At 30.9% G+C, this 14,495-nt stretch overlaps 1 protein-coding gene across 1 annotated transcript; it reads right to left on the minus strand.

The window, feature by feature from the left end:
• Window positions 1-6,083: 6,083 nt before the first annotated feature.
• Window positions 6,084-14,399, minus strand: LOC137834752 (cellulose synthase A catalytic subunit 3 [UDP-forming]). Its single transcript, XM_068642926.2, has 15 exons — window positions 13,824-14,399; window positions 13,261-13,503; window positions 12,933-13,128; window positions 12,014-12,234; window positions 11,754-11,865; window positions 11,456-11,633; window positions 10,900-11,166; window positions 10,438-10,783; window positions 10,189-10,326; window positions 9,708-9,833; window positions 9,411-9,623; window positions 8,998-9,262; window positions 8,443-8,645; window positions 7,423-7,773; window positions 6,084-7,052 (listed from the first exon to the last, which is right to left on the minus strand). Exons 2-15 carry the CDS (start codon window positions 13,285-13,287, stop codon window positions 6,468-6,470), a joined length of 3,228 nt encoding a protein of 1,075 aa, XP_068499027.1. The 5' UTR covers window positions 13,288-13,503; window positions 13,824-14,399; the 3' UTR covers window positions 6,084-6,467.
• Window positions 14,400-14,495: the final 96 nt, after the last annotated feature.

Consider the following 14,495-nt stretch of genomic DNA (forward strand, 5'->3'; position numbering starts at 1 on the left):
TGATGGTCCACATCTAGTAGCTAAGAACAAGTCCAAGCCCATATAACAGAGTCCAACTTAGTTGATCAAGTAAGTCCAAGTCAACAGCAAGAGACTGAGTAGCCGAGGGAAGGAGTTAATTGTTTATGGAAGAACAATTTATATTATTGATAAATAGTTTCTAAATTAATATCTAATTAGCTACCAAAATTTTAACTACCAATTTTAGAATATAAAAAATTGGTAGCTAATCAAATATCAACTAATTTAGATACTAATATTTTCTTTAGTTTCTAAAATAATATATAATTTAGTTAATATAACAACTAATTATTTTTTGTATTTTAAATTTATTTTTATTTAATAATTATATAAGAGTGCTCAAATTAATATATATGACACCTAGTTTATCATTTAGAGAATGAGGGAGTGGGATAGTGTTTTTTATTTAAATTTAATTTTAATTTGTCATATATAACAATAATTTTAAGTCGTATTAACCCCCAGTATAAGAAATTTATGTTGTCATAAAGTTATTTCATTTTCATCATATCACATAAGTACATGAGAAAACTTGTTTATTAGTCTTTTCTTTTCTAAAATTCTAATGTGTTAATCTAAGAATGACGTCTAGGTATCATCCTTATAAATTTTATGATGATTTACGAGAATAAGAAATAAAACAATCTCTAAATAATTAATTGTTTGTCTAATATTAGACCTTATTATAGTTTTGAACTTTGAACAATGTGAATGTTCACTAACTGACAAAATTTTGACAACTTCATTAAAAAATAAATGTTGAGTTTAAGAGAAATTGAATTGAAATATAAAGAATTTAAAAAATAAATTTTAGAATGAATCTTTAAAGAGATAATCAATGCCAAATTTTGGTTAAACCCTAAACCCTAAATCCTAAACAATAACATCATAACATGTTGAAGTTCTACAAATTAACAAGAAAGAGAAGAAGTGATGCACAATTTTATACTAGTTTCAATTGCTCGATTGTACAATTCAAGATTCCACTAAACCAAAATGTTTAAACAACAAAAAAATATAAAAAAAAAACACAAAGAAAACTATTCTTGAACCCTAAAAAGCAAGACACTATATCAATAAAACATTTTTACTAAGCTGAGTCTAGAAAACTTTATCCAAAACAACAATCTTACCAAAAATGAAAAGTACAATTGAAACAATATCACCTAATCCACAACAAGTACAAGAGAAAGATTAAATTTCTAGTGAACACACTTAGCCATGATAATTGATCTCAAAAAACACAAAAACAAAGCTCCAATAAAATGTTTTTACTTAGTGCAAACTCTATCAGATTTTTGAGAAATATGAAACTCAATTTTTTAAATTCGTATTAAATGAGATGAAATGATAGAGCGGATTTTATTAACTAGTGAAAGGAATTCGTAATTTCAATCTCTTAAAACAAAATGATCATATCTACTTAAAAACTCAAAACAATTTTAACTTATTGAAAACTTGTTTTAACATATTGAATCAGACCTCCTCTAAAACTACTTGAAATTTTAAAGTGATTTTAACATGTTGATTCGATAAAATAGTTTATTAAAATATTCACTACAACTTCAATAATAAATATTTCAATGAATTAAAATATTTTTTAATAACTTAAAATTATCATGTCAAATAAATTCTAAACAATTTAAAATTAACTTTTTAGGTGAATAAGAATAAACAATTTAAAAAGCAAAATAAAAAAACTAAAACACACATACACACATACATCTAATTCTTCAAACTCATTTTTTAAAACTTCATTGATTGAATTCATAAAATACATCAACATCAGCTCCAATAAACTATTTGTGATTGGCACAATTAAACCTTAATTTTTTTTATACATTATTCTCATGAAAGGTTTACAATCCTTGATTTTTTATAGATCCAACATTTTATCTTTGGTTCATATTTTTCAAGATATTTGTCATTCTTTATTCATGTGTAATGTTTGATATGTTTCAATCTTTCTTAAAAATGATAAACAATTATCTTTGTCCCTTCTTAGTCAAAAACTTCTAAGTTTCAATTATTTTCTATCAGATCTTTTAGAATAAATCATCACAAATATTGATTGTTGTCCTTAATTTCCACTTATTCCTAAGAGTCTATCTATTTTACACTTTTGTCCATTAAAAAATTGTAATAACAAAAAACTTGTATTTTTATTACTTTAATACTTTTAAGTGTAATATCCTCAATATTAACATATATGTTTTTGTTCAATTAGAATATGGGAGTGAGCTTTTTCTTATTTTTATTATTTTTTTAAAAAGATCTTATATAAAAAACTTTAATCATGACATAATCTCATAGGTAAAAAACAAACACAAAAAATAATGAGACTCATACATATAATTTCAAGAGAACCTTAACCTAGTTACTACAAAGGTATATACATTATCTTATATTTAAAATAATTTATACACACAATTCATTTAAAAGATGAATGAAAAGTATATCAATAATATATATAGAAGTTTATTGGGATTAATTTTGTGTACTTTTGTCCTTTCCTTTATCTAAATTTGTTTAACTTAATATGTGAAAAGATATTTTTTTTCTAAAATATTTACGTAACATAATATAAAATAAAAGAGAAAAGAATGAGTAATAGTATATAACCAAAAATAAATTAAATAATAAAATTTGAATTAATTACAACATAATATAAATTAAATTAAAAAATAGAAACATAAAATAATATAAATAACTAACATATTTTTAGAAAAAAATTAAATAACCAAAACATCAAATAATGAAAAGGACTAGAAGTAAAGTAAATAATAAAAATATAAAGGAATAAACAATTAGTTCATTATTAAAAATAAATTAAATACTAGAAACATAAAAAATATTACTGGAAATAAATTAAATAATAGAAATGTAAAAGGAAAAAAAGTATATGTTAAAATAATTTAAATATTAGAAACATAAAAGAATAAAAAAGAATAATATATAGCTAAAAAAGTTATTGAAATACACGTAAAGTTTATAAAAATTAATCTAAAAAGAGGTTAATCTCAATCTTTTATCTTAATAGGAAGTATAATGATGATGCTCAGAGGAATATAATGTAAGTTTGAGAGTTAATAATATACTTTTGACTTATTTTATCTCATTTAATATATGATGAATTATTCATGAAAAGAATAACAAATATATAATTAAAATATAAACTCATGTAATTTTATTTAACTTTAAATTATTCAATTTATTAGAAACATCAAGCATATATTATGCTTTCAATTAATTTATAAATTTAAAATACTTAGATATGTATTTTGCAATTTTACAATACAAAATAATGTTATTGTTCTTTTAAAAATAGTAAATTTAGATGTAAGTATTTAAATATTCATAAAATACTTAAATGCAAATAAAAAATTGTATCTAAAGATAACTATAACCCATTTAAAAAACTCATTAATCACCTATTATTGATTTTATCCATAATTATATATTTTTGCTACATGAAATTAAAAAATGAACATTACAATTCTCAAATAAAATGTTAACCCTATAAATGAATGAATGGATGAATAAATAAAATAAATAAAAAACATAATTTAAATAATTGTGTGAGGTTGGATTGTATATGGACAAATGATGTATCATTGTCTATGAAATATAACCATACACTTGTGAGCATCAACATTATATCTTTCTCTATCTTTTTTTGGAAACTAGCTATGAAAATGATATAGAACCCCTACCAAGTTTTTTTTTTTTCTTCTTTCTTAAATCCAATTTATATAGCTTTAAAATGTTATGGATTTTACTAAATTTTTATTAATATGATGTAATTTTATCTTTTAATTATTAAAATAAAAAATTAATAAAATGGGTAAGTCGTGTCAAGGTAACACGATTTCATTGTGAAGAAATCGTGTCAAGGTAACACAACTTTAATGTATTTGAGCTAAAATCATTATAACCAAATTTTAATTAATGTCGTGGCAAAGTAAAAAAATTTACCCATTTTTATAATTTTTTTTAAAAATATTTATTTTAGTATTTTTAAAATTTTTTTATCTATTTTAATAATTAAGAGATGAAATTGCATCAAATTAATAAAAATTCTGAATTTTACACTAAGAATAGATTAAAACATGTTCAGTAGATAAAATTTTCTATAAATGTTTTTAGGAAATAAATTTTTTTCTTACAAGTTAAAAACACATTATTTACTAGCTAATTTATAATCTTTTTCATATTAGTTTTATAGATATTATTTTTAATATACACATAAACTAATTTTAATTTATAAAAAAGTTATTTTGTTTTTCTATTCTTGAAATATTTATGAAAAATCTTTTAAAAAATTATTCTAAATCTTATTTTCGTGAAAAAAGCTATTAAATTTATTAACAAAAATGTAATTGCATCAACTCACATTAAGAAAAATTGGCCAATTTAGTTATTAATGTATCACATTAATTATTCATTTAATAATCTTATTACTAATATTTGAATAACTCAGTTACATCAACTTTTAAGTTATCATTCTCAGCTAAACTAAAGACAGATAAGGTAATGACTCCAATTTTTTATTTTTTTTATTTATATACAAAGATTCAAATTTATTCTTTTAATTACTTGCATAAAGATGTTCCATTTTTTTGGTAAAAAAAATTAGTATAAATTTTAATGTTAAGAATTCTAAATATGCTCTTTCAATATTGGATATTTTATGAGAGAATGTTTTTGAAAAACACTACAATGATAATTTTAAAAAATATATACAAATTAATAAGTTGCGTTTAGCAGGATTATTAGATAGAAGTAATATTTGAAAATATAATTTATATTTTATCATTTTTAAATTTAATTATGTTGAATTCTATTCTTTTATTTGTGCATTAAAATATGACTTTCATTTTCTTAACTTTTTAATAGAATCAATTTTGTTTAAAATTTTACATATTAAAAATAAATTTTATTTTTTTAAAAATAAATTTTATTTTTTTAAAAATTAATATTATTTTTATAAGGAAAAATCAAATTATACAGGTACAATTTTTTATTAAATGTTAAAACGTTAATAATTTTATATAAAAATTTAATTTGGTTGATCTACCATTAAATTATAGTTTCATATTATCATAATTATCCATATTATTTTTATCTTAATATATTCTGAAAATATATATTAAATTGTTTTTGATTCATATAAAGAAACATAAAATAATTTTATAATAATATAAAATTGTGTATGCATAGTCTATGTAAAAGAAATGTTCACTCTAACAATAAGATTTGTAAGAAAATATGACTCAATCTAAAAATATTGAATAGTAGAATATTTAGTAAAAGTTATATTTTAATTAGATCTCATGTTGCTTGTGAATTTTTGTAAAAATGAATAAAAAAATTGTACAATAGTTAATAATTTGAAGGGGAAAAAATTGATGGAAGTATAATGGCACATATGATATGAATAACATGATAATGAATTAATGGTACCATAAAATATTTAAAGCTCACATGCCTTTTAACTTTTCTCATTTATTTTTACATGATGCTATGGGTTTGCATGAATGAAATTAATGTTGTTTCTTGTGTATTTTGGGTTATAGCTCATCCTTATGGGAGAAAATAAGAAACAAGAAGAAACAATATTTTCATACTATATTATGTACAATTTATATGAATAAACTAATTTCAATTTGTCTTATAGCTCATCCTTAATACAAAGTTTTGAATAAAAAAAAGAGAATTAACATATAAAATACATAGAATATTATTAATGAGAAAATAATGAAGTTACCCCAAAAATAACTTCAAAAAGTTACTCTACTTTGCTCTTTATTTTCTTTTAGTTTAATGGTGTAAAATAACCTACTTCCTACAAATGTAAAATTGATTCAAACAAAGATAACCATTAATTAGTAAATCTTGCAAAAGTTGATGAGGCAAAGAGAATTTCACATGATTAATGAAGCTATAACTGATTTTACTAATGCAAGTAAAAGCTCAACAATAGAAAAGGTCAAATAATAATATAAAACATATATCAGATGTTTGCAGAAGCAGAAGTTGCTTATTTTGCACTGCAAAGAAAAGAAATCAGAAGAAAAACTCATTCAGATAGCAATGATGTGTATACAAGGATATTGTCTTCTGATGAATAGTTTATAAATAAGATGAACAGCTCCAAAAGAATGGAAGGTATGTTGAAAGTATTACAAAAAAATAAACAACCTTGAATAATTTGATTCTAATTTGATTTCTTCTGTATGGTCCACATTAACTGCACATAACTTAACATGATTTCTTGTGTATGGTGGACCATTTAACTGCACATAACTTAAACAAGCAAGAACAAATAACAAAATGTTGTAAACCAAAGAATTGGAAGACAATCACAACATGAGCCTAGTCACAACATTCCCACCAGGCTTATGTTGTTGGTTGACACTGGTGTGTGACAAAGTTGTTTGGTTTCTCTAGCAGTTGATTCCACACTGCTCAACATCAGGACCAGTGACTTTGGTGGTAAAAGGGTCGATTCTGACCCACAACAGAGAGAAAATGGAGGCAAGAAGAATGGACCAGACCACCACAATGGTTGGTGTTCTGTTCTGGCGTCCCATGAGACCTTTGAGGAAGGGATAGAGATGAATGATCACCCAAAATGCAAAGAAGAGCTTACCAAAGAGGGGACCCCATGATTGGTAGCCACTGTTGATGGCATAGGAGATACCTGCAACAACTCCAACCAGGTTTATGATGAGAAGTGTTGTGGGTGGGATGAGGAGGGTTGTCCATTTGAACATGTAGAGTTCTGCAAAGTCTCCATCCTCATCTGTTGCCTTTGAGGTAACAGTGAAGTTAGTGTCAATTCCAGCCAGCACTTTGAGTAAACCTTGGAACACGGCAAAAAGATGGGCCGAAACACCGCCGATAACCCAAAATTGTTCGTTTCTCCACCACTCATCAATTCCAACACCACTCCACCTCATCTCAAGGATACCCGTCGCGAAGATGGAAAGAAAGAGAGAGATAAACCATATACTTGCAATGTTACTGATCTGCAAACAAAATAGAAGGTACAGTGTTGTGTTACACAAGATTACATTCTGAGAAGTTATATATGTTTGCATAAGATATGGATGCCACAATTTAGGATAAAATAAGTCACAGTTAACCAAAATAACTTTTAGCCAAGAAAACATGCGTATGAACCATCTTGAACATTGATCATAGCTCATTTGGTTAACCATCCCAGATTGAAGACTGGGCTTACTATATTGAAATTCTCCTGGTAAAGTTTATCTTGGTTTTAGTAATATATCCTACCCACAAGTCATAACCAAACTAAGGCAATGAGTGAATTTGATCATTGAGAACAGTATCCAAATTAAGGCTACAAGGAATATGCTACATGAAGAAATCACAAACCTGTGGAATGATGAACTTGTTAGTCAGGAGACAGATTGCAGGTAAGGTACAATACATGAGAAGGGGAATGGAAGTGATTGGATAGATTGTGGTGTTCACATATGCGAACCTCTCAAGCCACTTTAGCCTTCCACTATAACCGTACCAGATGGGGCAATGTCGACTCAGAAGAATTTCCACCGAACCTAAGGCCCAACGAAGCACTTGGTTCAGACGATCGGAAAGATTGATAGGAGCCGAACCTTTAAACGCTGCGAGCTTGGGCATGCAGTATATAGACCTCCAACCACGGGCATGCATCTTGAATCCAGTAAGAATATCTTCTGTGACGGAACCATAGATCCATCCTATCTGTGGAACCAAAAACAAAACAGCGATTATCTTTGAGGATCTTTGAGGAAATTATACCATTGCATCTTGTTTATTCTAATAACTAAAGGATGGCCAAGACAGAAAAACCATTGCATCTTGTTTATTGTAATATCACTCTTTGTATTGCATGCAACCATTAATGTTTACTGCAGAAATACTGATAACTAAAGGATTGCCATAACAGAAAAACCAATTGGTTGTTTGAATGTTAAATCAGCCTTTTAACTTTCACATAGAGTGAAGGAACCACAAAATGTGAAGCACGCTTTCATGCATAGTGGCCATGAAGAGTGTTTAACAAAATAAATTGTTTATGGATGGAGGTGAATTGCTAAAGTCTATACCTTCATTTCTTGCTCTCTTTCATTGAATAAGTTAACAAGAGAAAAGGTTGGAAAAATATGCCTCAAGTGAAATCTCACACATTACAAAGAAAGAGTTAAGACTTCCCCCATAACTTTGTGTAAACAGGGAAATATATTAGAGATCTCTCTAAAAAGAGAGCGCTAAACTGATTCATACTTTATCATATTTAAGTCTAATTGATTTTATCTTTGGTCCCTGAATGCACTAATCTGCTAACAATGAAATGATTGAGACTTGGGAATAAGAGACATAAAAGAGCCTTAAACGTAAGTTAACTCATACCTCACTTCCCCATTCTGTTTTATCCTCATAACCACAACTGATAACATGAATTGCCTCCTTAAGAAGAGTTTCAGGAGTTGCAGACTGAGGAACACCACCATTTTCCATGAGTGTAGAGGCAACAAATACAGCAGACTGACCAAACCTTTTCTCAAGGCTCATTTGTGACATAAGTAGTGATTTCTCATCGTCAAATCCAGCACCTAAATAAAAAGGTTGTATAAGAAAATGGTTTAGTTGAAAACAACTGAATAAATTGCCATGCAAAGTAATACACTACGGATTTTTTAAAATAACTAGGAATGATGCACAGCATTAATAAGGCATGTGCAATTTTATAGATGGGCCAGTCAGTTTAAGATGTTATGGGAAGATAAGTTCAAGTTCTCACAGAATCTCGATAGCTAGCTACCACACACTTTACATTAGAAATGGAATAGAAATAGATATACAAATCTTCATACATCAATATGTGGCAAAATATAGTTTACAAGGCATTCATACCAATGAAAGCACAAAGGCCAAAATTAATAAAATTAAAAAAAACAGGTTTACCTTCCACCCCTTCTTCTATATCGTCAAGACTGAAGATGGGCACAGTTGGGTCAACATTCTTGCTAGATTTTTTCTTGTCCGATCCTTTCTTGCTAGATTTTGAGCCCTTTTTCCGGTTACCACCGCAGATTGAAGAAAGCACCCCAGGCTTTTTATGCTTAGGTTTAATAGGGGGCTCATAGCCATATAATGCTGTTCGATTGAATACACACCCAGTACCCACATAAACAGGGCCTTGAATGCCATCCAAACCTCTCAAATTTATCTGTTCAGAAAGAGACAAGGTGTGGAAATAAGTATCACAAAGAAGTTAATGACAATATATGTTAACAAAGGATCATCCTTGCAACAGGAAGTTGAATGTCTTAAATCTTTTATCTAAACCTCAGATGAGTATGGTGTGAGATACTTACATCAAAGAAAACAGTATTACGGTTGGCATATCGATCATTCCTATCAATACCATCAAACCTCTGTGGGAACTGGACATAGCAAACATTTTTTCCAAGGTTCGGATCCATCATAAAGCACATAGCTTCCCTCAACGCTTTACTATTGTTTATGTAGTGATCACAATCAAGATTCAATAAGAAAGGTCCATTAGTAAGGACCGCTGACACTCGAACCTGAAACAGTTATGGGAACCACCTGTGGTGAGACAAATACATTGGTGAAGATAAGTAATTTCCAAATTTTCTTTAGTTACTCACAAGTGCATTCATGGCACCAGCCTTCTTGTGATGTTGGAATCCTGGACGTTTTTCACGAGAAACATAGACCAAACGTGGAAGTTCATTACCCTCAGTGTCAAGTCCTCCACTTTGGCCCAAGAAAACCTACAGGTAGAGAATGAGAACTTGGTGAATGACATGCTTATTATAATACCCCTAAATTCCTGACAAATCTGACAAAGGCACGGATTAAGATGAGCCAAATGTAAAGTATGAAATATACATAAAGGTCATTGCATTTACAAGAGTAAATGATTTTCAAACGGAAATTCACAAAAGCCAAACATTAGAAACAATCAATATGTTAATTTCATAGCACTAACATTTACTCTATCTATGTAGATGAAACTTTTGAGATGATTCCAAAGTAATGAATGAAAAATGAAATGTTGTTGCAAGGATTCTGAACCATAAGAATTCAACCAACCAAAAAAGTTAAATAAACAAGTAAGCAAACTACCTGAATCATTCCTGGATGGTCTCTCGTGTTGTTTCCAGGCCATGGCGTACCATCTTGCATCACCCACCCTTCTTCAGGAACCTTTTGTGCCTTTGCAACAAGTCCATTGACACGGATTTTAAATTCTTCATATTCTCTCTGAAACAGAAAAAGGAATTAATCTTAAAAAGTGCCTGTAAGAAATATGAGATTTGTAGGTACATGGATAACCAGAATGCAGGATAGTCCATTTGTAGGTCAAACTCTCACCTTCATTGCTCTTCGATCTTTGACAAATGATGGTTGAACCTTATCTTTTAAATAGTCAATCTTCAGTGCAAAATACCACTCAGGTGCCCGGGGTTCAATGTTATATTTCTTGCAGAAAGGAACCCATTTCCTTGCAAATTCTGAAGTCTCAGCCAGTGCTTCAAATGTCAACATGGCAGCACCATCATCAGAGACATAACAGGACACCTTATCCACTGGGTAGTCAACAGCAAGAATAGATAGTACAGTGTTAGCAGTCACAAGTGGAGGCTCTTTTAATGGATCAACAGTACTAACAAAAATGTCAACAGCTGCAAGCTGCGATGGTTCCCCTTCTCGATCATATCTGCAACTCACATGGTGCTTGTATTAGAGAAAATCATAATGAAAAGGAAAAATGAAACATCTCAAATGAAAGATTATACAGAAAGAGAAAGTTCTGATCATCTAGAGAGGCCCTACCTTAATGCAAGTCTGTCAAGATATGTTTCACGATTTACAGGGAGCCATTTGGGGAACTGATCCAATATCCAAGATATAGCAAACCAAATCTCACATATGACAGATATCAACCACAATGCATATGCATTGGGAACAGGATTTGTTATTCGATAATGCAGAAATATGGATAGGATAACCAGCCGCAGAGCAATGACCATACGGTATGGATTGATCCTAGATGATGGAATAGAAACCTTCCTGGAGAGAGGTTGCCGAGCCTCATCATTCCTGCATAATAAAAACAAATTATTTAGTCATGTCTCACAGAATCTGAAGACAAGGGACTAGCATTATGGATGACATTGGTTATTTAACACGATTATAAAAAAAGTACAACAGGAAGTGCAAATTCTCCAAGTATCAAACTTGAACTGCCAAAAAGCAAAATCACAGTGATTATGGAATAAATCACACATGACATTAAAAAAAGCTCCATTATACCGACAGGACTAAGAGTAAAGATAAACACAACAGAAATGAAGCAGCAAATATTCTCGTAATTAAATGAAGTACTTACAACAAGGAATCATCCACAAGCACATCCGTACTAGCATCAATATCTCCAGCTCCTCTTTCCGATGTAGCTTGGCCCGTGCTCATTGGAGCAACATTCTTATCCTGTTTCATTTTCCAGCCATCAACTCTTTCTTTCCATGCCACATTGCCCAATCCAGGATCCCCAACTCTAATATTTGCTGCACAATTATAATAACCAAACGCATAAAATCAGAAAGCTAAGCAAAAAAGAAATATATAACCATGACACTACTTGAAATTGTGAATAGTTCAAGGAGGAGGGTGGTGGGAGGAAATACGTGATTGATTCATGTCAGACGAATATTGAAGATTGTGGACACGCTTCCCGCGGCCACCAGGAGATGCCATTGATAGCCTTTCAGGTGAGGCCGCAGATAACTCTCCAGAAACCTGAAATGGAAGATATACCAAAGAAAATTGAATTTCAAACTCCATTCAGAGATACTTGCTAAAAGAGTAACGATGGATAAAGTGGACAATTTCAAGGGTTGGGTGTGGGAGTGGAGAAAAGTATCACAGAGGAACCTAGTTGAACTACCTCCTGTCCACCGGAGAGCATAGGAATGTGATTGTGTGAAACTTCCTTATCATAATTTGGAGCACCAACATCCTCTGCTCTACCATATGCCATTTGCCAGCCCAACATGCGCTCTGCAATCTTCTGTTTTTGGTTCTGATTTTCTGAATTGTAATTGAAGTCACTTGCACCATCATCAGCACCCCCATCCTCTTCCCGGTCTCCAAGAATAGCAGGACTACCTATAGAATTGTTAAAGTAAGCAGGGTGATTGCTAATTAGTTTGGAAGGTAGAGGTCCTTCATATATGTACTGGTGATAGCAGATCAAAACAGAAAATTTTATAACATGAAATATACATTGTGTGGAAGAATAATTGTATTTTGGAGGCAAACAATCCAATAGGTGGAAACAAAACGATGTTGTGTTTTTGGGGCACTGGTAAGAAAGCAAATTTCTTGAGCATAAATCTGATTATTTTATGATTTTGGATTGCAGTCTGCACTATGCATATCAGAAAACCTTCGATAAAGTTAATCACTGATTCACTAAGTTAACTGGTTGGTGTCTTCTCCTAATTCTTGGTTAAGCAGTTGGAATAAGTCCTCCAGTACAGATGAATTCTTCTATGAACTATTTATATACCCAGCAGATTTGGATGAAAAAAAGGTAAGAGCCAGACTATAAATTGTAGGGGCACAACACTGCAGTCTGCAACTACCTACTCCAAGAGTGAAGAACTTGCTTGGTTTTACAGGCTTTGTTTAGTGGCTTTAGTACTCTAAAGCTTGTCATGGCTATAGAAGTTTGAGTAATGTAGTTCATTGAGAAAATTATCTTCAAACAAAAGGCTATAAAAATCTTCCCTCGCTTTTTTCTTACAAATCTTGCACTATATGCTTAAAGAATATTGAGAAACAAGGATTTTATCCTCACTTACCTTTGTGTCTCTTGTACCTGGTCTTGCATTGAGGGCAAGACTGATTTCCATCCTTCCTTTCATATTCATAGCACGGCCTGCAGACAGGGAAAGCACAAACATCGCAAGCAATGAAGGAACTGCCATCCACATTGTTCGCAATATTATCACCACAGATCTGGCAGACTTGGCCACCCAATGCATTCATTGGCTTTGCCTGCTCATTGGAAATGATACCAAAATGCATCATTGAACATCATCAATTCAAAATAATGGCACCCCAAACAACAGCTTCTCACACCAATTTAAGGAAAAATCAAGCAGAAAATTCATATAACATTTAACTCACCCCAGCTTCTCCTTCTGACTCCATCATAGACTCGTACTAAGCTCTATCCAGATGCCAATAACAACGGATCAAAAGACAGTTCAAGCTCAACAAGATACACACATGACTTAAAAGCCCTGTGCACTTTCTAATTGCTCAGAAGATCAGTTGAAAGATTCCTCTCTTCTGTTCCACCCCCAGTTCCACTTCAGAAGCAGCTCCCTTCACTTGGTATAGAAATTGAAGCTCGGATCTGTATAAGACCTATGGACAATACCATGAATCAGATCACTTGGTTCAACAAGCACCATCAACAGTTTGCAACACGGAAAAAAAAAAGTTTAGATCTCTAAGACTCCAAACTAGCCCAGAAAAGATAGATGAAATGAAATGATAGGAGGGTTAAACTTATGTGTGACTGAGGCAACAATGCACTTCAACTCACCAAAGGCAACAAAAAAATGGCCTTCCCTATGACGCCAAATCTACTTCAAAAAACAAAAGAAACGGTTTCCATTTACCTGAACTTCCCCAATAACGAAACCCAACCCATCATTTTCGAAAATTGCATCACAAAGACTCACCTCAAAAGAACAATCTTTGTCTCCAAAGTAGCTGGATCACTAAGTTTGCGACAACCCCAGATGAAATTCCTGAGCAATGAAGCCAGAAAGTAGATCACAATCCCCCCCACTTGAAAGCTCACAAAGTGAGAGGAAGATACAGAATCAGGAGCACCCCAATTCAGCAATTCCCATGAAGGTGTGAGACAACACTCCACGAGATTCCGAACTGAATAAAAGAGACCCAGATCGAAAATTGACCGACAGAGAGAGAGAGAGAGTAAGGGTAGAAAAATGCTTCTCTCTCTTTCTCAGTGTATTCCCAAAGTTTTAAGCTTTTTTTTTTCTATTTGAACTGCATGTGCATAGCTGTAAATATATATAAAAATGTTCAAATGGCTTAGGCATGACGAAAGGGACAATGTAACTACGAACTTGACTATTATGCCGACACCGACACCTTCATACACAGTGTTTTTGTGTTTCTGTCTATGCACAAAGAGAGAGAGTGAAAGAGAGAGAAAAAAAAATGGAAGCTTGAAACCTAACGGATCTGCATCAGACTCAATCATTTACTCTTCAACAACCCAATATTTCTTCTAAACATTAATCAATAATATGATATAACATGACAAAAATAATTATTCAATGGTCCAAATAAATAACAATTATTGTACATATTATATTAAGAAA

The sequence above is a fragment of the Phaseolus vulgaris genome, chromosome 5, assembly GCF_051622355.1.
Source record: "Phaseolus vulgaris cultivar YP4 chromosome 5, ASM5162235v1, whole genome shotgun sequence".
Taxonomy (NCBI): Eukaryota; Viridiplantae; Streptophyta; class Magnoliopsida; order Fabales; family Fabaceae; genus Phaseolus; species Phaseolus vulgaris.